The sequence below is a fragment of the Malus sylvestris genome, chromosome 7 (genome assembly GCF_916048215.2).
Source record: "Malus sylvestris chromosome 7, drMalSylv7.2, whole genome shotgun sequence".
In the NCBI taxonomy this organism is placed as follows: Eukaryota; Viridiplantae; Streptophyta; class Magnoliopsida; order Rosales; family Rosaceae; genus Malus; species Malus sylvestris.
Window position 1 is genome coordinate 29,633,054 of NC_062266.1, and position 24,254 is coordinate 29,657,307.

The 24,254-nt window shown below is 37.0% G+C and overlaps 2 protein-coding genes across 2 annotated transcripts; one reads left to right on the forward strand and one right to left on the reverse strand.

The window, feature by feature from the left end:
• Positions 1 to 10,203: 10,203 nt before the first annotated feature.
• Positions 10,204 to 12,370, forward strand: LOC126630411 (U-box domain-containing protein 1-like). The gene has a single exon (XM_050300536.1). It carries the CDS (start codon positions 10,307 to 10,309, stop codon positions 12,368 to 12,370), a length of 2,064 nt encoding a protein of 687 aa, XP_050156493.1. The 5' UTR covers positions 10,204 to 10,306.
• A 265-nt stretch (positions 12,371 to 12,635) lies between these two features.
• Positions 12,636 to 19,016, reverse strand: LOC126630410 (UTP--glucose-1-phosphate uridylyltransferase 3, chloroplastic). The gene is made up of 17 exons (XM_050300535.1): positions 18,144 to 19,016; positions 17,726 to 17,906; positions 17,492 to 17,641; positions 17,215 to 17,376; positions 16,927 to 17,099; positions 16,751 to 16,817; positions 16,348 to 16,514; positions 15,898 to 16,056; positions 15,543 to 15,634; positions 15,364 to 15,458; positions 15,156 to 15,233; positions 14,734 to 14,829; positions 14,210 to 14,284; positions 14,045 to 14,136; positions 13,782 to 13,944; positions 13,436 to 13,496; positions 12,636 to 13,079 (listed from the first exon to the last, which is right to left on the reverse strand). The coding sequence occupies exons 1-17, from the start codon at positions 18,836 to 18,838 to the stop codon at positions 12,967 to 12,969; spliced, it is 2,619 nt and encodes an 872-aa protein (XP_050156492.1). The 5' UTR covers positions 18,839 to 19,016; the 3' UTR covers positions 12,636 to 12,966.
• Between the last annotated feature and the right edge of the window lie 5,238 nt (positions 19,017 to 24,254).

The following is a 24,254-nucleotide window of genomic DNA, read 5'->3' on the forward strand; positions in this document are numbered from 1 at the left end:
CAAACCACTTTGCCTAAACCCTTAATTTAGGATGACGTTTGCCAAACTCTCCAATTTAGTCCTCTTCGGTTTTATTCTCGGCTAATTAATTTTTGTCCCCAATATTTTTGAGCAAACGAGAGAATAAGTTGTCACTTCAGACATTTTTGTGGTAGAGACAGAGTGGAAATGCAACAAAGACGACATCAATGGTCAATAGTGCTCCTCCCTCCAGGAGCCCACTTGATGAAATGCATGTCGTTTTCCCAAAACACACGAAGAGAACCGCACCATGGAAAGTGTCCATCACGCCTTTGTTTTGGTTCGAAACCCAATCCGGTTATTGGTCGACACGCTCGGGCAGCAAGCGTGGGGCCAAATGTGCATAGAGAAAGGAATATGGGCCGGCCCAAAATTGAATGATTAGGGTTTATTTTTATTTTTTTGAAACACATCAATCTTCTCCTTTGAAAAAGAAAGAGATACTCCACTTGGAGGAACAGAGAATTGTGTTAAGTCATATAACAAGTTAATTATAACTAGATATCGAAATCAATATATACCATACGTTTTTACAATTTAAGTGAGTTGAATCTGGATATCTCTCACTTACAAACATCACTAACTCGTAAGATTAGTAATAATTGCCGTTGTGGGTGCGCATAAAAAACAGTGTCTTATTTAACATTAGCCCCTGACATACGCATTCGGGTGTGACAATTTGCTTTTTTGCATTGTTTTTTTTTTTTTTGTTCTAATTCTACTGATTTTAGATATTATTGTTTTTTGTTAAAATATATTTTAATAAAAAAATAATGAACGCCCATAATCCAAATACATGGGTTTTTTATTTATGATTTTTTGAAATCCTAATTGGAAAAGAATAATTTGGGTATTATGAAAGTTTTATCCTTTTTACTTGTTCCCTTTATATATAGATAAAAAAATAAAATAAAATAAAAAGTGTCTTAGACTGTAGCAATATTTTTGTGGCTTGACTTTGGGAAAAAACTCCACTCACCCAACCATTCCCACTTATTAATGTTGATAAATGAAACTATTCATGTGTTTCTAGATTTGACGTTGTAGGCCACAACACGAGATCTTCTTATATAATCAGAGATTGCTAAAATGCTATTTAAAGAAAGAAAATGATATGCTAAGATTACTTGTGCGTTGCTAAAAACTTGCATGTAACAATGGTACGTAATGGAATATCTAAATTATTTTGAATCGCACAATGCAATGACATAGATTTATGTGAATCCCATTATTATCATCAATTACCGTTGCATTATACACGTTCTCACGCGTTACTGATGTTAGCACAATTTAAATGAGCGAGGGAGGGAGGAAATTAACCGAAACAGGATTAAGACGGAATCTGGGTAATGGGCTAACAGTGGGCTTTTGATAAGAGAGACTACAACGGCCGGCCCAATATCATGTAGACTACATGAGGATTTGGACATAAGTAGACCTGTAAACGGGTCGGGTTTATTGGGTTTGAGTCGGGTTGAACCCGACCCGTTAAGTTAACGGGTCACCCGAACCCGACCCGTTAAGCTAACGGGTCACCTGTTTCACCCGTTATCACCCGTTAACAATTATTATTATTATTTTTTTTGCATAAAGTTTATTTTTTGTTATTAAGACTTTACTAAAATTACTAAAATATCCTCAACTAACGGGTGTTAACGGGTCTAACGGGTTGACCCAAAGTGACCCGTTATTTAACGGGTTGTTAACGGGTTCACCCGTTAGCAACCAAACCTGTTAAGCATCCACCCAAATACAAATATTAACGGGTTGGGTCGGGTCGGATTAACGGGTTTGGTCCAAAATGCCAGGCCTAGACATAAGCAGTACTAAAATATGCATGCAGCATATGCATATGATGTTAAGAATTACGATTATTACACTTAATTACAACTATAAGATAATAAATGGGGTTGTTGACAAATGTTAAGGAGACTCTTTTAGAAGTATGACTCTTTTTCACTAGTGGCGAATTCACTAAGATATCAGAATGATTCTTGACCCATCCTGCATTTTTTTCTTCTTGCTACCAAAAATTCAAATGTGTTCTCAGTCCAAACATTTTTTTTTGTTCCAGGCTAGGCCTCATTTTTCTCTCCATCTTGCAGCCTTCACTTCCCCTCCTTGTTCTATCAAATTTTCTTTAACTTATATTTTAAGAAATTTTTTGCTTACTCTTTACCTCACATTCGGGTTTCTAGGTTTGTGCAATGTTTTTAGTTCCCTTTTCAAATTTTTATGCAAATTATTCCAATATCTCATGCTCTGAGTTCAAATACCTATGTAAAGCCCTCCACACAAGAAATCGGGCTCCATCATTGTTTGGCACAATGTTTTATAATGTTGACATGAAAATCGACATTAAAATGTCAAGTAACACATAATCTATATAAAATAAAATAAACCATTTTAAGAATCTATTTAGCATTTCTCTTTGTTGTTAGCAAGAAAGGCAGTGGATTTATAGTCTTGCATGTTTATTACTATTATAATTAATGGAGAGGACTGGTATTATATGCGAGAAGTCGACTAAAACCAAATAATCCAAACAAAAAAGGTTATTTCAGATGTTAGACAACAGCCAAGTCAAACAAGCTCTCTCACAAAATAAAAAATAAAAAATAATAATAATATTTTGCACTTTAGTGATAATTCTTTCTAATTAATTGGAGAATATCACATGTTTGACGCATATAAATGTCAAATCAACAACTTTTTGTTGTGTGTTTGATCTCTAAATTCCTTCAGCATATTATAGTGGTTCTTTATAGTGAATGCAATTTGCATTTTCGATCGTTATAAATATTGTATCGTTTTCAAAAGAAAAAAAAAAGCAATGTTTTAAGTAAATTAGCTCGAAATCCTTGATCCTTTTAAAGGTTTAGGGGAATGAATTGTTAAGACTACAGAGAAATCTTGAGGAAGAAGACTTAGAATTCTGAAGAAGCAGAGAGAGAGAGAGAGAGAGAGAGAGAGAGAGAGAGAGAGAGAGAGAGAGAGAGAGAGAGAGAGAGAGAGAAGAAAAGTTTGTTGTATTTCTTGACAATGAAGTAACAAATTTACAAAGTTTGTTATATAGTTTTTACAAAGTTTTATCACTAAGCTAAAGACTAACTACCTTATAACAACCTATGTTATCTCTTGACAAGTGTCACTCAATTGAACCATTTATTCATATTCCACATGGATATTGGTTTTCTTCACTTCACTATTCTTACATTCCCCCTCAATCTCATGCTTAAGTGAGCTGAACATGAGATTGCCACAATGCAATTGAAACTATGGTGCATACAATCCTTATCTAGGCAAGCTCAGCAACAATGATGGCAAAAGCTCTATACCCAGCCTCTGTTGAAGATCTGGAAACAATATGTTGTTTCTTTGAAGCCCACGAAATCGGATTTGAACCAAAAAAGACAATGAAACCAGAGTTGGACCTTCTGTCATTTGGATCTCTTGTCCAATATGCATCACTATATGATTGTAGATAAATAGGTCTTGATTGAAATTGAATTCCATACTCTAAAGTACCTTTGAGATACCTATTTATTCTCTTTACTGCAATAACATGTGACTCCATGGGATTGTGCATAAACTGACAAGCTTGATTGACTAAGAAATCTATGTCAGGTCTAGTGAAAGTGAGATATTACAATGCTCCGACAATGCTTCTGTATTGCTCACGGTTATGATAAGGTTTTCCATCATCTTTGAGCAACCTAAGATAAGGAAGACATGGAGTGGCACAGGGTTTGTAGTCTTGAAGATCAACTTTGTCCACTAACTTCTTTATGTACTTTGATTGGGAGACAAACAAACCATCAGAGGTGTAGTGTATCTATAGCCCTAAGAAATAGTTCAAGATTCCTAACTCCTTCATGTCAAACTCTTTTGTGAGATCTTCTATGACATTTGAAACCAACTGAGGATCACTGCATGTGAGGATCACATCATCAACATAGAGCAAGAGAACAACTGTGCCTAGTGATGTGTGTTTAACAAACAAAGAGGGATCTGCTTGAGACATTTGAAACCTCAATCCTAGTAGAAAGCTTGTAAACCTCTCATTCCAAGCTCTAGGAGCTTGTTTTAAACCATAGAGTGATTTTTGAAGCTTGCAGACATAGTTTGAGGGATGACAGGAACTTTGAAAACCTGGAGGTTGTTCCATATATACCTCTTCTTGAAGTATACCATGCAAAAATGCATTTTTGACATCCAATTGCCTTAAAGTCCATTTAAACTGAGCTGCCAATGCTAGAATCAATCGAATTGTTGTTGGTTTAACCACTAGACTGAATGTCTCACCATAGTCTATGCCTTCTTCTTGGCTATACCCCTTTGCAACAAGTCTTGCTTTGTATCTGGATATTGACCCATTTGCATTCCTTTTTATTCTGTACACCCACTTACAACCAACAAGGTTTTTATGTTTGGGAAGAGAAACAAAGGACCATGTGTTTTGAGAATGGAGAGCATCAATTTCATCTTGCATTGTAGATTGCCACTCTGGTATTTTTGCAGCTACTTTGAATGTTCTTGGTTCTGTTGGTGTGAGATTTGCAGCCACTGAAGCAGAATAGGCATTTCTTTTGATAATTCCACTCTTTGACCTTATCTGCATTAGATGCAGATTCATATGGATTGGTAAAACAACAGTGAGTTGTTCTTGTTGGAAATCAGGATCAACAGGGATAGTGAACTGTGTAATTTTAGGCTGATAAGGTTATGTGATTTGTGAATTTGAATTTGTATCTGAAGTATGTAACATAAGTGTTTGAATAGAATTTGAAGTACTACATGATTTTGTTTCCAAGAACTCTAAGGTTGTAGATGTAGTCAAGGATTCTGTGGCACTAGATGATTTTTGATTCAAGAGTTTTGAAGCTCGAGATGAGGATGAATGCACATGAGATAAAGGTAATGTGATCCGATTATGTAGAGAAACTGATGGTATTGATGATGCAGACAAATGTAGTGATGACATGGATGTTGGTTTTGAGATTTGATGTGTAATAGATGGCAGTTTTGAATATGGGAATTGTGTTTCATCAAAAAGCACATGTCTAGAGATATAAATCTTATTTGTACTCCCATCTAGACATATAAAACCTTTGTAGTTTTCAGCATACCCTAAAAAGATATAAGTTATTGTTTTTTGTTGTAGTTTAGAACTGATATATGGCTTCATTAAAGGCTAGCATGCACATTCAAAGGTTTTCATATGTGTAAGAACTGGAGGTTTTCCCATTAACAACTTGTAAGGAGATTGCATCTTTAATGTAACACAGGGCATTCTATTGATCAAGTATATGGTTGTAGAACAAGCAAAGAACTAGAACTATGATGGAAGTTTAGCTGTTTGCATTAATATTATAGTAGTTTCTAAAATGTGTCTGTGTTTCCTTTCAGCTAAGCCATTTTGTTCTAGGGTATATGGGCAAGATTTCTGATGAAAAATTCCTTTTGATGCTAGGAAATTTTGAAATTGGTGACTGGTATATTCACCACCACCATCACTTTGAAATGTTTTAACAATTGCAGAAAACTAAGTGCTGAGAAATATATGAAACTTAACAAATGTTGCAAAAACTTCAGCTTTATTATTTATTTGAAAGGTGTATCTGGTACATTTATCAATGAAACTAACATAGCACCTAGACCTTTCAAATGACAACACAGAGGCAGGCCCCCATACATCACTATGAATCACTTCTAATGGGTTTATAGATTTACTTGCAGAAAAAAATAAAGACAATTTTGTAAATTTACCTTCCAAACAAGGTGTACAAATAGTTTGAGATCTGTATGTGGATGCAACGGCCTTAGTGTGTTGTAGAATTGCAGAAGTAATTGCATTTGATGGATGCCCTAATCTTTGATGCCATAAGTTTGTATTAACAGGTTTGGCTAGGTAGCATGCATGTGAATTTGATGCAAGTAATGTCTTATGTGGAGAATGAAATGGAATGAGGTAATAACCAACTTTACACAGTCCATTGAGAAGTATTTTCCCTGTGATTTTGTCTTGAACCCAAAAAGAAATATCATCACTTATGAATCTACATTTATTATCTGTGCAGAGTTGATATATAAATAGTAGGTGTTGTGAGAGTTTAGGAACATGCAACATATTTTTCAATGTAAAAATGTAACTAGAAGCTTGCAGTTTTGATGCACCAATACTAGAATTTGTCAAACGCAATGGTTATGGTATCAGTGCCTTGATATGGAGTAGCCAAATCCAGATTTGCAAGTTTTGAGGTCATGTGAGATGTGGCACCAGTATTTGCAACCTAAAACTGTTCAGGTGGTGCAGAAGGATTGTAACTTGCTTGCATTGCAGTGAGATTGACTGAGGGTGGTCTTCCTTGGTATGCAAAATTGTTCCTGTGGTAGCTCTAAGTAGTTGAATGCCCAAACTTCCAACATATTTGACATTGTATAATTGCACCATTTCCGGTAGATGGTGTATTGTGCCTTTGAAAACAATCTGCAACCACATGACCCATTTTGTTGCAGATTTGACAAGTAGGAATCTCATTTGGATGATTAGGACATGTATGTTGGAATGGTTTTGGAGCACCAAGAATTCCAGGGCCTAAGTTGTATGATGAAGAGTGAAATCTGGGGCCATTATTGTAGTGAAACCTGCCTCTTCTTTTTCCTCCATAGTTAGACCCTTTATATCCATTAGAATGAAATGAATTACCATTGAAATTTCCAAAGCCATATTGAGAAGATGATCCTTGACCATAATTAAACCCAGTAGAACTAGACCCTCAATTGGGATTGTAGCCTTGGCTTGAGGAACCTATATCAAAGCCCTGAGATGGAGATGGAATTTGTTCAAGACTAAAAGCTTTTCCTTTTTCTGACTGAGTACTTGCAACCATTGCAGATCCAAAATTCACAAAAGACTCACAAGACTATCCAATTATGGCTTCCTCATCAAGAAGCTGTCATCTAAACTATTTCAATGAAATCCCATTTTGTCTTTCTCGAACAACACATCGAAATGTATTATAATCAGCAAATAATCCTTTAAGAGCAAGAATGATTATGTCCACATCTTCAAATAAGACACCAGCTGCAGCAATATGATCTCTTGCATCTTTGATTTTCTGTAGATAAACAGAAATGGAATCAGACCCTTTATGAATATTTTGTAGCTCTGTCTTCATTTGAAAGATTGTGGCTTTTATGAATGTGGAAAATCGTTCTTTGAGACTTGTCCACATTGCATGAGAACTGGTACTTCCAAGAATGTAGGAAATCATAGTGGATGGCAGCGTAGCTATAAGAAGTTGCATAAGAGCACGATCATGCATTTTTCATACTTGATAGGCATCTGATTCAATTCCTTCAAGATTTTCCTTATCAAGAAACCTCTGTGGACATTTCTTCGACCCATCAACAAAACCAAGAATGCCATAACTCTCTAGCAAAAGATTGATCTGAAAACTCCATGCAAGATAGTTGGAGTCATCAAATTTTACTGTAACCGAAGATGATACAGTAGTAATAAGATTTGTAATGGGTGATTGCACAATTTACAATTGTGCCGCAGTGACCATTGTTGAAACAACAAAAGATTTCTTCACTTCGAACTTTTATCAAACATGTAACGTGCACTGTTATATCAATCGAGTATCTTTAAGTCTGAGAAGAGAAATATATGTTGTAGAGAGTATGCGGAAGCGTTAGAGAGAATAAAAGTTTGTTGTATTTCTTGACAATGAAGTAACAGATTTACAAAGTCTGTTATATAATTTTTACCAAGCTTTATCACTAAGCTAAAGACTAACTACCTTATAACAACCTATGTTATCTCTTGACAAGTGTCACTCAATTTAACCATTGATTCATCTTCCACATGGATATTGGTTTTCTTCACTTCACTATTCTTACACGAATGGCACATTCAAGCCCTTTTATTTTTGGAAGTTAATACTATTATCATCATGGATTTTCTTTAGTAATATAATATATAGGCAAAAAAGTTGTCACCATCTCCTTCATCATAATTAATAACATTATGTAATGAATAATATGAAATCAGAACAACTAATTATCTCCAATTAAAAGAGAGGTGTGAGATTTTTGGAGAATTAGAACTATTGTCAAAGACATAAAATGGTTGGCTTCCTCTTTTAATTTAGTGGAATAGAACAATTTGTATATTTGGGATGGTTGTATTCCCTATCAAGCTAGGAATGCCCTGTTGTATGACTCTAGAGGACTCGTGTGTTCCAAAGGCTTCTCCCTTAATTAATTTCATTTTTTTTCCTAAAAAAAATCCATATTCAAAAGATAGTAAACTTGGTTCATTGTGCAATAAATTTAAAAAGCCGATATTATTTTTTTATATCATGTGATTTACAAAATATAATCTAAAAAAACTAATTTCTCTAGCATTTTCCTAAATTTAAATCTTGATGGTGTACTTGTTTAAGACCTAAACGTGTGAACATTGAACAATCTAGGGTTTTTGGTTTGACAGTAAGTATTGACCATTGCTTGAAACTTAGAGGCAATTAAGTGCGTCCGAAAATGATGAACGAGCAAACAAACTGCAAAAGTAAGACAAAAGAAAAGTGGAAATATTATATTTTCAATCATCTTAATTTCACTCTTTCGTTCATTCTCCTCTTTCTTTCTTTCTTTCTTACATTGTCCTCCAAAACCATAAGTCGCATCTTTTTGTCCTTTTCAATTGTGGCCAAAATCTTTTCGTTTATTTTATGTAAATTTGTAATTAATTAATAGTATACACGTAATGTCCATACGTAATGAGTTGTAATATGTGTAAATATATTTGTTTGTCTTCAGTTAGTTATATTTAGCAAGAGTTTTCAATATAAATGGTACATTATAAACGGTGTCTCTCCCATATTGTATTGTGGTCGAGGTATTCATGCATGGTGCATTGACAACTAAAAAGATCGAAATATCAACAATATTAATACTAATGGTTATTCACACTTTTAAACATTGCAGTTAAAGAGATGGATGCATGGCACTTACTTTTTTATACGATTTTTCATTCACGTTCTATCTTTTAGAACATCATTCATAGATCATTCTTGCAAAATATTAAATAAGCTTAAAACTATTAAAACATTTATTTGTAATGAAGAAAATAAACGAACAAGGTTCTACAAAAAAAATCATAAACCCTTAACGATCATATGGTTTCACATTTGGGTGATTTTTGGTAAATATGATATTTGAATGAAGATCTAAAAGATAGACGGTTCGGATTTTTGAAATACATTATGAAGCAGATCGCATAATAATGTGTGCCAAAAGTTGTGAAAAAAAATGATGCCACGGACATGTCCGTCCCCATAGTTAAATATAAAAAGAAATGACTACAAAATATTCGTATAACCAATGTAGTTATATACAGTTATGCACAATGACATGATATGTTTGCAAGCACATTTTTAATAGAATTGAATTTTACGGTTGTAAGTAATATCATTTGTATTACAGTGTGTCAACGCTATGTTTTTTAAGTAGCATTAGACTACTAGCTAGTAATTATAAGATCAATTAATTTCCTATATTTATGGTATTTCCGCACCGAATGCTCAATGCTTCCTGGGCTGGTTTGGTATTGCTGTGCTTTGAAAAAAAACTGATTTTGTTATGCTGTGAGAATAAGCTCATTTTTGCTGCTTCACGTTTTCAACTTTTTTTTATCCAAAACTGTGAAAATAAGCTGTTTTTAAGTGTTTACCAAACACATTTTTGAGCTTAGTTTTTTTTATACCCATTTTTTATAAAAGGACATCAGTACTAAACCAATACTAAAACATTCCACGTACAAACATGAGAAACCTGCAGTTTGAAATGGCTTCAATTAACATTCGACGTCCCCAAACTTTTTTTAATGCAAAATTTGGTAGGGGAATTATAAAACCCTAGAAGGCCTGACGTCCCTCCAAGTGGCAGCAACCCACGAATCCCTCCCTTTTTTCTTCACTTGCCATCATCTTTTCTTTTGCCTTCTGATGTCAACTTTCCAAACAGAAAATTCCAATAGTCCATGCAATTACGTTATTCATTTCTTTCCTTCCCCATCACTTTTTGTTTATAACACCAAAAAAATTATGAAACGTTCTTCTTGTTCCAGATTTCAACGAAAAGGTCCTCGAAAGTGTTTCGTTTGCTCTTTGGCCTGAACCTGAATCCTAAACCCTAAACTCTAAATTGCAACGGCGGAACCGAGCAGTTTCTCTCGTTTGTACCAACAATTGCCATAAGCATAGTGACATTACACATGGATGTAGCTCTTGTTCCTCCTCTAATGGTTTCCACGGGATTTTTGCCGACTGGGTCGTTGTTACAATCATTGGTTCACATATGCAACGAAGTTTGCTCCATGGAAAAGCTTCCGGTTTTGCAGGGCCGGAACATCTCCACCATGATAAGGAGGATCAAGCTCCTCGCTTCTCTGTTCGAAGAGATACAAGAATCAAACGGCCCGCTTCCTCCCTCTTCGATCCTTTGCCTCACGGAGCTTTTCTCGGTGATTCGAAGAGTCAAGTTTCTGATCCAAGATTGTAAAGACGGGAGCTCTCTGTGGGGGCTTATGCAGACTGAGTTGGTTTCGAATCAGTTTTACGTGCTGGTGAAGGAATTGGGGAGGGCTCTTGATATTCTGCCGCTGAGTTTGCTTAAGGTGACGGCAGATATAAGAGAGCAGGTCGAGCTTCTTCACCGGCAAGCGAAAAGAGTGGAGCTTTTTATCCATCTCAAAGAGCTGCAGAGAAGAGAAGAGCTTTTGGTTTTGATGGGAAGCAATAGTGAGAAGAACAAAGGGTTCATAGATTTGGTCAAAGTGAGAGATGTTCTGAGCAGCATTGGCCTGAGAAACACCGTGGATTACGAAGAAGAAACCTCGAAGCTTGAGGCAGAAGCTCGCAAGCAAGCAGGCAGCGGAGGGCTGATTGTAGTGTCAAACATAAACAATCTCATTTCCCTTGTTTCGTATTGCAAGACCATCATTTTTACTGATGATGAATTCGAAAAACCGAGTAAAGAGGATATGAAACTGCAGTGTGTCCGCTCGGGTAGATATTATGATCATTCTTCATCTTCTAAATCGTTGATTCTCAATGTTCCGCATGAATTTCGCTGCCCGATTTCATTGGATTTGATAAGAGACCCTGTTATTGTAGCATCCGGGCACACTTATGACCGAAATTCGATTGCACAATGGATCAATTCAGGGCACCAGACGTGCCCCAAAAGCGGGCAGAAGCTGATTCACATAGCGCTGATTCCAAACTATGCACTCAAGAGTCTAATGCAACAATGGTGCGAGGAGAACAACGTTCCCACAACTGAATCTTCCCAGTCTTCTTCCTCCGATTTGGAGAGGAGCAACAGTAAAAGGGAATTGTACGAGGACGCCGTGGATCACATTTCAGTTGTAAAAGCTGCTGTTGATGCTGTGAAATTGACAGCTGAGTTTCTGGTGGGAAAACTAGCAACTGGCTCACCGGATATCCAAAGGCAAGCGGCGTATGAGCTAAGATTACTTGCTAAAACCGGCATGGATAATAGAAGGATCATAGCTGAGGCGGGAGCTATTCCGTTTTTGGTGACATTGCTGAAATCCCATGAACCGAGAATACAGGAAAATGCAGTTACTGCACTGCTCAACCTCTCCATCTACAACAACAACAAGATTCTGATCATGGCGGCAGGAGCAATTGACAACATAGTAAACGTCTTGGAATCAGGGAACACAATGGAAGCAAGAGAGAATGCAGCAGCAGCAATTTTCAGCTTGTCCATGATAGATGACTGCAAGGTAACGATTGGAAAGCACCCTAGAGCGATTCTGGCATTGGTGGGGCTTTTGAAAGAAGGCACTCCGGCTGGTAAAAAAGATGCTGCCATAGCACTCTTCAATCTTGCATTCTACAATGCCAACAAGGTGAGCGTTGTGTTTGCTGGGGCGGTTCCTCTCCTCATTGAGCTGTTGATGGATGACAAGGCAGGCATTACGGATGATGCCTTGGCAGTGCTTGCTCAGCTTTTGGGTTGCTCTGAAGGGATGGAAGAGATTGGGAAAAGCAGGATTTTAGTGCCTATTCTTATCGATCTCTTAAGATTTGGTTCTCCAAAGGGGAAGGAAAACTCAATCACTCTTCTGCTGGGGCTGTGCAAAGATGGAGGAGAGGAGGTTGCAAGACGTCTGCTAATGAACCCACGGAGTATTCCTTCCCTTCAGAGCTTGGCTGCGGACGGATCCTTGAAAGCTCGAAGAAAAGCCGATGCACTGCTTAGATTACTGAATAGATGCTGCTTTCAATCTCACAATCACATTGGATGACAGTGTTGAGAGTGTTTGGTTAGATACAATTCAGGTGTATATTTGTGAAAATTAAGCACAGAAATGACAGTATTGTTCATTTGTTACTGCAAATTGATCCCAAAGCTCGAAGTGTTGTTTGTTTCCAGAACTGTATATTTTCCCATTCATTTTTTCAGTCCATATGATTCATACCTTTCCGAAGAGAGCGAAAATGGTTCGAACCCAAGATTTATGCACAGCAACCATATTTCTTGCCAGATCTACTAAAGAGCCAGATCGAAAATGAAATAATTGAATACATTTTATTGCTTCGTCGATTTTACATCAGTTTCTCGCGGAGGCAACAACCTGTTGCCCCTCGCCGATGATAAAAGAAATAAGTAGATACAATGAGCAGCTGGAGTGACCCTAAGAGTATGACGCTCTTAATTTAACATACTACTGCTTAAAAAAGGGGAAGGAGAAGAAGCAATTCCAAAGACGAAATAGGTTTAACAATGTTAAACCAGTCAGACCGGAGCATGCCGGCTTTAATGCTGTTATGAGGGTGAGTTCCAAATCCTTCTGTGAACCACGATTCACCTATGACGAGGATGAGTATTTTGTATAGCGTTTCACAACTCTACCAATTCCAACTGAATGTGTGTGCCCTTTATCCTGTACTCCCAGAACCAGCTTCCACTATCCATCATGTTCTGTTCAATGGGATCTAATCGGGCGGCTAAACCTGCAAAATCAATGAAATGGTGCATCAATTGATGATTGCCTAGCACAGATTTAAGGATGTGACAATACATTCAGGTATGTGAGCGTGTAAGAGAGGAAGGGATTCAGTTCTAACTCTCAATGTTAGGCTCAACTCTACGGTCTCAGATATAAATTTCTATGTTTCATCAAACAATTTCCCATCAGTCTTTAGTGACATAGCAGGAGACCAGAGTACCATTCACATACTCGCATTGCCAGGTATAATAAGTAAGACATTATGCTGATTATCAGTAAGAGTGCTTTTACGAAAAGTCAATTCTAGTCAGAGTTAGATATCTGAAGTCAACAGCCAAGTTAACTTTACAGTTTACATACCCGAATCTCCCGCTGTGATCTTCATTTTGTAGCCATTTGGAACTTCAAATGTATGATTTCCCTGCATCCGGTTGTAAGCAGCAAAATAAGCTTCGTAGATTTTACTCGTAAAATAAATTCATGATTTCTGAATATACGCGGTAAAGGTGACCTCCTAACAATTCGATGTAACTTCCATTTTCCAAAGTCATCGGAGGAAATATCCCTAATGGAATGAAGAGAAGCTTATGACTGGAGGTCATATCCCTAATGGAATGATAAATAAAAAATCTATGAAATTCAATGATTTCTGAAAAACTTTGTCTATCCTCCGTGCATATCTCCACTAATTAGTTGTCAATCTAACCTGTAAGATAACATCAGTTGCCTCAAATTCAGCATTTCCATGCAGTACAACCTTGCAAGCCTCGAGGCGTTGAACATCATGCTTCCAGTACACATTGTCTTCAAAGTTCCAGTCAATTCCATCATTTAGTACTTTTACATTTTGCAATTTACATCTTCCACACCTGCGGGATGAATAGACTGTAAGTATGAGTCCAATTGTAAAATGGGCTCACCATTTCTGAACGGTCTTAAAATGTAGTAAGGATTAACACAGCATACTACCTGTGCCCATATTGTAAAATGGGTTCACCATTTTGATCAATCCTAGTTGAGCCCATAACATTATCAGCCTCCACGATCAGGCTTCCATCAAGCTGGACAGTAGGAAACAGATTAGCTAAGGAAACAATAATATTCCTTAATGTGTTGTATGTGAATAGTATGAACCTGAACGTTCCTCCACAGAAACTCTGCAACTTCTACTTGTAACTCAGAGCCCTCGGATACTGAGCCTCCGTAGAACTGGTAGACAGAGACAATTTTCTGATTAACTATTGAGCTCAATATTTTGAATGAGGAAAGGAAATAAAATAGGGAAGTGACTTGCCCACACCCCTTTTAGCTTCTCACATGCCCCTCTTTATTTGTGGCCATCATATTGAATAAATTAAACGAAACCAACGGCAAGGATTAAACAGGGGTGTGCAAGAGGCCAAAAAGGGTGTGTGAAAATCACTTCTTATAAAACAAACACAGCAACACAGTCTTGGTTGCTACATGAATTTCTAAATGACCACTTGATTATTACAGCATGCGAAAATGGAGGCATAACACAATGCAGATAGAATCTCAATATGGTAATTCGTGATAAAAGATTTCAGAAATACAATACAAACTAAATGCACATTCCAAGAGTAAAAGGAGAAAATGAGATAAAACTTGAAATCGCGCATTAGCTCACATTGACTTACTTTTTGTCTGGTGACCTCCCAAAGTGGGCCAAGAGCAGGGTGCAGAAGAATAAGAAATGGTGGTCCAGAACCTTGATATTTTTCATTACTTCCAATCTGCAGCATATCAGAAGCAAAATACCATAACTGAGCATCAAAAAGAAAAATCATAAAAAACAAAAAACTTTTATGGGTTGCTACAAGAAATGAATTTGCATTGAGCAAATATTTATGGGCTGTTTGGTATCCTTCTTGGATCCTTGTTTTATTTGTTTTTGAAACTAATTGAGTACTAAGTAACTTAGCTACATTCATCATTTTTTCTTAAACTTGTACAATTGTTTTCAAATTGACTACCAAACAACCCATTAGTATCTAATGATAGCTCACACCATATGGAAGTAAGTTATTAACATTATTACAACAGAATTAAGAGGATGTACCTCAGGAAGTTCAATATCACATTGTGAAAGAAGATCATGGGCATTCCGTAGGATATCCAACAGTGAACCATCAGGAGTCTACACGTGAAATCAACTTAAACATATTAAACTTAGGGAGAAAAATTACATCTGTTCTGTGCAAAGAAAGTGTAAACTTAATTCAGTCCAAGCTCTACTCCCAAACTGGAGACAGAAAACACATACATACTTGGTGTAAAGATTTCTCCGCATGTCTTCTTTTCCTCTTAGCAGATGATGTGACCCTTCTTCGTTCATTATAAACAATGAAGGTATCAAGCTTATCTGCCAACAGTTATTGCCACTAAAGTTATTGACCAACACGGATTGGTGTGCCACAATAATCCACCATATAGACTGAAATAATACCTTCAACACCCTTATAACATCGAGATGGACATGTATTAAGAAAGCTGTCAGCAATATTTTGCATCGTGCATTCAAGCCTTCCACCAGAGACACTATGATAAATGAAAAGTGATTAGAGACTGGGTAATAATTATTCATGTGTGCTACATGTTCTGACTCTTCTTATAGTGCACATTGTAATGGTTAGCATAACATGCAGAGTAATTAATAGTTCGTTGGTGAAAGAAGGTAATTTGAGGTTATTGTTGGTGAAAGAAGGTAATTTGAGGTTATCTTTGTATATCTGCTATCAAGTATTACTGACGACAACAAAATAGTCACTTGCAAAAACAGCACTTAAGTTTTAAGAAAGTACCTGTGTTGTTTTCCAAATTGGTCTACAAATGTTATAGGCTTTTTAACATTCAGCACCATGCCTGGTAAGCTGTTTCCACTGTTACTTGACCCAACCGACTCTGCTGAAGGTAAATCTACATACAAGATGTTTGTATTGGCGGGAAACTCTGCCTGCAACCTTGAACATAGAATGGTTAATTAGTATAAAATGGAATTCATTAATAAGAAATCATATTGAATTTTCAACTTCTTCACACTTAAAAAGCATATTCGACAAGACAGGAAAAGTAGAATGACGATTATCACTAAATAACAACAATGGAAATCTTTAACAGAGAAAAAAATATATATTGTATAAGCTAATATGAGAGTAAGCATGCTGCTCACATGCCAACAAGCATCAAGGTAACAAATCATATAATATCATGTAAACCAAATTAGAGATTTGGATTCACAGAAAAATGTATACCTATTTCGAGAATGAGGTCCATCTGCTATGCCAAACTTGTCGAACTCTGTGTACTCAATGCACGACAAACCATATGCCCACCTTCCATCAAGATTTTTTTTCTCAGTTAGGACATTAATTCCTTCTGTAGCCCCCAAGTTCCTCTTACAGGATGCAAACCCCAGTTTCTGTTGCAAGGCAAGAAGTCAAAACAGTAAACCAGAAGAACTTCCAAGTCTGTAAGGACTCTCTAGTAACATAGGTACCGTTGTGTAAACTCAAGCGAACTCCATACCAATGAAAATTAGATAAGGAGTAGACTGTTTGATCTAAACAAACTTCCTGCTCTTTGGCAACTAAGGGTTAACTATTTAGCAGGTTCTAGAAAAGAGGGGGATCTAAAATAACTTTTTAACAAGCATACCTTGCCGTGATGTAAACCAATCCCTGCCAGTGCCAAGAGAGTCAAATCTGTAGCGGCCACAACATTACTGGAAGGTCACCATTACTTAGGTCAATACAGAGTTGGGCATCCAAATTAACAAAATTCTCCAAATGAAGGAGATTAAAGGACGTATGTTAATAAATTTAACGGCTCACCTAACTTGACGTACAGTTGCACCCTTCCGCCCATGATCATAAAACCATTTGAAAATGCCTTTGTCATATGCAAGTTTCCATATTACACCATGACCACCAGGCTTGCATACAGGTGCAAAAGGTTTTGTGATTATCCATTGCCCATTTTCTGCACCAATGGCTGGAACAAGGGGCTGAAAATGCACGAGTAATTAACTCAGCAATGACAGTCATTGCTCAAACCAGATAGACTATTACACTGTGGACAACTAATAATAGAAAATAATCTCGTAGTTTTGCATATTAAACCTGTTCAAAAAGTTGGAAACTTGATCGACCTCTTCTAAACCATTCAAGTTTTTCACAAAGAGAAGTTATGTGTTCATGGTTGTTCTTTGCAGAGCTTGTCATAATTGCAACAGGGGTGATGCATTGTTTCCCGTAGATCTTGAAGTACAAGAACTCTCTAGCCTTGAAATAGAAACACACAAAATGTAAGATGCATATAACTTCACCGTCTACAAAATAGTCTTAATGTCAGCTTATTCTTGTCAAGTACTAAGCTTGACAAACAGACAACTTATACCTGAAGATCTCTTATAAGACCTTCCAATAAAGTCCGTCCACAATAAGGAAGCATTGCGGCAGGGAGACATTCACCTGTCTCGGGATCAACCAAACCAAGCCTGTCGGCAGAACCTCCCAAAGGATAAATTTCACCTAGGTCTGGCAAACCCTAAAATGAATAAGATCTTTTAGTTCAAGAAAAACCGGCGTTACATCCTTCCACGTCTAATGAACAAGATACCCCGGCACTAACCTGAATTCCCCATAATGCAGCTTGAGATGCATATTCTGCATTTTGAGAAAGATCAAGTCCACTGGGAGCATGAATTTCCAAAAACTGGCATTCCATTTGCTCTTGTATGCTTTTGGCCCAATTTGCAGTCTGCATTTCGACTCTCGATTGGGCTAGAATCTCCAATACTGTTATCTGGTATCTGCACCAAATATGTAATTAGATTAATTTCATTTCTCAATTTAAAAGGGCCAAAAGTGCTTTCTGCCACCAAAAGCACTTCTCGTTATGTTTGGCATAAAAAATTAAAATTGCTTCTGGGTCATAGACGCACTTTCTAAACAAGCATTCTCAACTGCTTTTCCAGTAAGCACTTGAATTTTTAATAATTAAAGTTTAAAAATTGACAATAAAATTCAGAAGGGAATAGTTAACTGACCCAATAATTCCTCCAATGCAGTTATAAAACTGTTCAATTTCTCCCAAATTCTTCAGGAGCTTCTTCAAGTCCTTAAAATCTTCATCATTCAAAGCCAAATCTCCAATCTTCATCCCGGAACCCTCGTCGTTCACGTCCAATTTCTCAATCATTGCGACAAGCGCGTAAAGCGCGCTCTTCACCGAGCTCATCGCCGTCTCCACCTCGCCGTCGTCGAACTGGAGCCCCCAACCGAGCACATGCTCTTGCCCAGCAGCAACCAGGCACTTGAACAAGAACAGCTCTTCAGAGCTCAAATTGAGCGAACCTAAAGCCGCGGAGAAACCGCCGTTGCTGCCGGAATTGAAGAATCGCTTCACTCTGGAATCGCCGTCGATCACTCTGAGCTTGGCGCGGAGGGAATCGCAATCAGCGAGCCTGGAACGGAGCGATTTGAGGCGCGAGAGCTCCTGGTGGAAGTCGAAGTCGGGAGTTGACGGCGCGTACTCTACCGGAACGGTGGTGACGCGCGTGATATGACACGACGGCGAGCTCGATGATAAAGAAGAAGAAGTAGAAGAAGAGGAGAGAGAGTGGGAGTATGGGGGTTTGGCGAGGCGGAGAGAGGCGAGAGAGTGGAAGTGAGAGTGGGGAGTTTTGGAGGCGAAGAGCAAGCGTGTGTTGTTTTGGTTGAGAATTGGGGTTGTGCGCGCCATTTTTCACACAGAGAGAGAGAGAGCCAGAGCGACTGACAGAATATGAAGAAGAAGAAGAAGAGGAGAGAGAGAGAGAGAGAGGAGGGAAGGATAAGAAGGAGATGCTGAAAGAATATACGGAGGTTGGGAGTGAGCGCGAAAGGGGTGGTATTTTTCGCTGCTGCTTCCAAAACCGTCCAACGATGGTGGAGGATGATGATGACGTGTCCTAATTTAAACGTACCTCATCTGCTGCCGCCTGACTGCCGACTGGTCCATTATACTTCTTAATACTTTCCGTCAATTTTCCTACGCATTTTAGTCTTTTTCTTTCCACGTTTATTTATTTATTTTTTTGGTTACCTCAAATAAAACAAATTCATGAAACGCGAAAAAGAACAAAATGGAAATGGGATGAACGTACAAAAATACAACGATACGTATAGTGACTCTCTTATAATCTCAACGTTTAGATGATGATTGTCTTACGTATATTCACATAATTTATATATGATTGTTAGATTGTGAATAGATCTAGCATTGTGGACCCGACCCGTTAATCCGATCCGATCCGACCCGTTAATATTTGGATGGATGCTTAACGGATTGAATAGTTAACGGGTGAACCCGTTAACAACCCATTAAAAAACGGGTCACTTTAAGTCAATCCATTAAACCCGTTAGTACCCGTTAGTTGATGATGTTTTAATAATTTCAATAAAGTCTTAACAACAAAAAATAAAATCTATGCAAAAAAATAATAATAATAATTGTTAATGGGTGTTAACTGGTGAAACAGGTGACCCGTTAGCTTAATGGGTCAGGTTCGGATGACCCATTAAGCTAACGGGTCAGGTTCGAGTGACTCGTTAACTTAAAGGGTCGAATTGAACCCGATCCAAATCCGATAAACGCGACCCATTTACAGGTCTAATTGTGAATTGTATTAAACACATGCAAATTGTAAATTTATATATGATTGGTAGATTGTGATTGTATTAAATACATGTAAATATTGTGATTAATCTTGTTAGGTTAAGCTACATTAGACCATCTCCAAATGAGATATCAAATATACCAAATAGGATTAAAAGATATTCAAGTGTTCTCCAATGGATATGTCATATATGATGTGGCATGTGAGTCATTTGACTCATTGCTTTCTAGCTGCCTTTTTTTACAGCAAACAAAGAATTAGTCAAATATATTTAATTTAATTTTTTTTAATGCATGAGTCCTATTAACAACCAATAGAATACAAACTAAAATTAATTTTGATTCTTTTTTAATAGTTAATGTAACTCTAGGCCCAATAAAATAATAAAATAAATATTTAACACATCTATTGGAAAAGAATAAGATTTAGCACTTGTATTCAATTTGTCACATCAACCATCAAATAAAATTTTGACATACTATATTTGACATAAATTTGAAGATGCTCTTAACACTAGTGAACTTCTTATGCGATTGTGTGGTTTTAAGGTCCAAATTAAGTTGGTCAAATGTTTAATATCAACAATTATGATTCTTGATTTTTCAAGTATTTGATTACAAATAAAGGAATAAGTACTCATGCCTTAAGGAGTGATGGATATTTGATTCAGGAAAAAGAATTAGAGTTAAGTGAGAGAGGAGAAAGGAATTTAGGCTTGCTAATTCAATCATTGATTTCAATCGACGGCTAGTCTTCTAGTGGCGATGACATTTGTGGTAAACCTAGAGAAGAGTAACCATTTTATTGCAAGTTAAGGTAAGTTGGAGGCAAAGAGTTGTGTCAACAATAAAATGTCCATACTACCATTAACGTCTATTTCACATAATGAATAAAAACAAAGTGAACTGAGGCTAAATGAGACGAAATGGCAGGTTTAATGGACAAATTGAGACAAACTAATTTTAGAGGATAAAATGAGCCTAAATGACAGTTTTAGGAAGAAAAAAAATCAATTAATAACCTCTTTTAATTGATTTTCTTCCTAAAACTCTACAAAATGAGACGAAATGGCAGGTTCAAGATACAAATTGAGATAAACCTGTCTAAAGTAATACTCTACAAAGAAATAACCTTTTTAAGTCATACAAAATCTCGACCCCAACTTAAGGCTAGTTATGTGTAGGAATAAACTCTACATTGTAATAAGTTATAATTTTTTTGAGTCACATCTTAAGAAAACACACCTTCACGTAATTGTAATTTTTGCTTCCAGTTGGGATTTGATGCTTCCTTCTTGCACAACCAACACATATATTTTATGTTAACTAGTTTTTCATATGAGCCTTGGATGGCATGGCTGATTTGATAGAGAAGAAAAAAGAAAGGTACTCAACACACTTTATATACACAACAGAGCCGAGGGCATAAAAAACAACGCCTTGAAGTATAAGTAAAAAAAAATACAAATGTAAAAGAAATAAAATACTTAACGTCTATGTAAAAGGAAAATTAATGAAAAATGCTTAAAACTTTGAGTTTTAACGATAAGGACAAAATAAAGGATAAAGTAAATAGTACCGAGAATGACTATTTAATGTAAAAATATAATTTTTCGTTAAAATGAATAATACCGGAAGTTTTTCGTTAAAGTTCCCCATTTAAACATATTTATGACTTTATAAGGGTTTTAGACGATTTGTAACGGTCCATATAAGGACCATGAGTCCGGCCCGCTAAGTAAGCTTCAGCCTAGCCCAAAACCTGGCCTCTTCTTCCCCTCCATGTCTCTCTCAAAGACTTTTATTTGGAAAATTCTTCCGTCCAGTAGTACTTCCAGTGAAAATGAGATGTCAAAGACCGATGTAGATAAAACTAATTTTTTTTTCCCATTTTAACATATTTTTTCCTCTCAAAATATATTTTTTATTTCCAGTTTTAACGTTGAAAAATTTTGGGATCTTTTGATATGGCACCTCAATTTTGAATTTTATAGATCAAGTATCCATGTCTTTTAGTGATTTGATTAAACTTTTTTTGGTCATAATTTTGTTGCTATATGCACATTATATTGTAACAAATTTCCTATAATTTAGTATTTTGATTACACTCTCCTCCGTTTGAGATAATTGTAAAAAAAATGGTTAGATTCAATTTATTTTCACAATAATGCTGTAATTTAGCAATAATTATCTACAATTTAAGATATTTTCTTTCCAAAATAGTTTAAAATATTTTTAAATCCCACAAAATCAAACGTACCAAAATAAGTTTTTCTTTTTAGTACGTTAAGAGAAAATAAGATTGATGTAACATCCCACATGAGAGTGGATCCTGCAAGCCTTATATGTATATTCTTATCTCTACCTAGCATGAGGCATTTTGGGCGCTCACTGACTTTGAGTTCCATTGGAACTCCGAAGTTAAGCGAGTTCGCGCGAGAGCAACCCATGATGGGTAACTCACTGGGAAGTTCTCGTGTGAGTTCCCAGAAACAAAACCGTGAGGGCGTGGTTGGGGCCCAAAGCAGACAATATCATGCTACGGCGGAGTCGAGCCCGGGATGTGATGAGGACCTAGACCAGGATGTGACAATTGAAAATAATATAAACGTACCAATACACAATGTGTACGAAATAAAACGTACCAAAATAAAAATAATGTACTAATATTAACAATATGTATGAAATCAAACGTACTAAAATTGCAAATAAACGTACCAATTAATGATTTTTGTAAATTCAAATGTACCCGCATATAATATATACGTAATGTATTGTACCTAATAATAATTTGTCAACAACTATGTTGATGCACAAAATCAGTGAGGACTTTGGTACAATAGAAAGTGTTAAGTTTGTGACCTTCGCTAGATTGCTTCGGTCACCAGTGTGGATAAGTATGTAAATGGATAGAGACAGGGAAGCAAACACAAGATGTACATGGTTCACCCAGATTGGCTACGTCCACGAAGTAGAGGAGTTCTCATTAATTGTGAAGGGTTTACACAAGTACATAGGTTCAAGCTCTCTTTTAGTGAGTACAAGTGAATGATTTAGTACAAATGACATTAGGAAATATTGTGAGAGAATGATCTCTATTTATAGAAGAGAGTTTCTAGTTTCATTCTGACATTGACACGTGTCGTGTTGTGATTGGCTTCTGATGTTGACACATGTCGTGTTATGATTGGCTTCTGATGTCGACAATTATGTTGATGCACAAAATCAGTGAGGACTTTGGTACAACAGAAAGTGTTAAGTTTGTGACCTTCGCTAGATTGCTTCGGTCACCAGTGTGGATAAGTATGTAAATGGATAGAGACAGGGAAGCAAACACAAGATGTACGTGGTTCACCCAGATTGGCTACGTCTACGGAGTAGAAGAGTTCTCATTAATTGTGAAGGGTTTACACAAGTACATAGGTTCAAGCTCTCCTTTAGTGAGTACAAGTGAATGATTTAGTACAAATGACATTATGAAATATTGTGAGAGAATGATCTCTATTTATAGAAGAGAGTTTCTAGTTTCATTCTGACATTAACACGTGTTGTGTTGTGATTGACTTCTGATGTTGACACGTGTCGCGCTATGATTGGCTTCTGATGTCGACACGTGTCGCGCTCTGATTGGCATCCTGGTTGGAGGGAAACTCTTATGGGTCCTTGACGGTATAACGTTGACTGGTGCTCAGTAGTTTCGGGGATTGGTCAAGTATGGTACAAGCAGTGCTCCCCTAAGTTCCCGAGTGAGGGAAGCTCCTCGGTTGGGGACTTGCAAGATCCAAGCCATTGAGTAATCACGAAACTTCTAAGTACTGAAGTGTGGTATCATTTTCACTTGCCTTATCTGTCTCATATGTAGATGTAGCATCTTCTCTGGAAGTACTTTTCCTCCATCCAAGGGTGGTATCTTTAACTGATGAAGATGCATAAGGTAATGTATCAATTTCACTTGAAGCTTACTTGTAGTTTCGGGTTTGGTCAAGTACGATACAAACCCTATAGTATGAGTCTCCCAAGTCGCCGAGCTAGGAGATTTGCCAAATGAGGTAACAGACAAGGTAAGCAATCAGACTTCCAAGCAAGCAACCTGGATCGGAGGTTCGACTTCAGCTTCCGGTTGATTGTTCTCCTTCTCCTTGTGTTGTAAATAGCATCAAGGATAAGGAGAAGCAAATGGAGAAGAGATGATATGAGATACTTTTGCTTTTAAAGAAGTAACTTTCCACAGGCTTATTCTTGAACTGGGCTGGAGGGTTTTCTGGTTCCCTCCAGAGTATAAGGCCGACTCAAGAATTTGAGGGTCAAAACAAGTCCATCAAATCTAGAGTATGTTCAACCTTGATGATATGGGATACTTTTGCTGTTGACAAAGTAGTGGATGTATCGGCACGTGTTCTGTTACGCTTATCTCCACATGCTTTCTTGTATCCTTCTCACTTGCCCTATCTGTTTCTCAGGCATATGTGGTATCTTCTCTGGAAGCATAAGATGTTGAAGA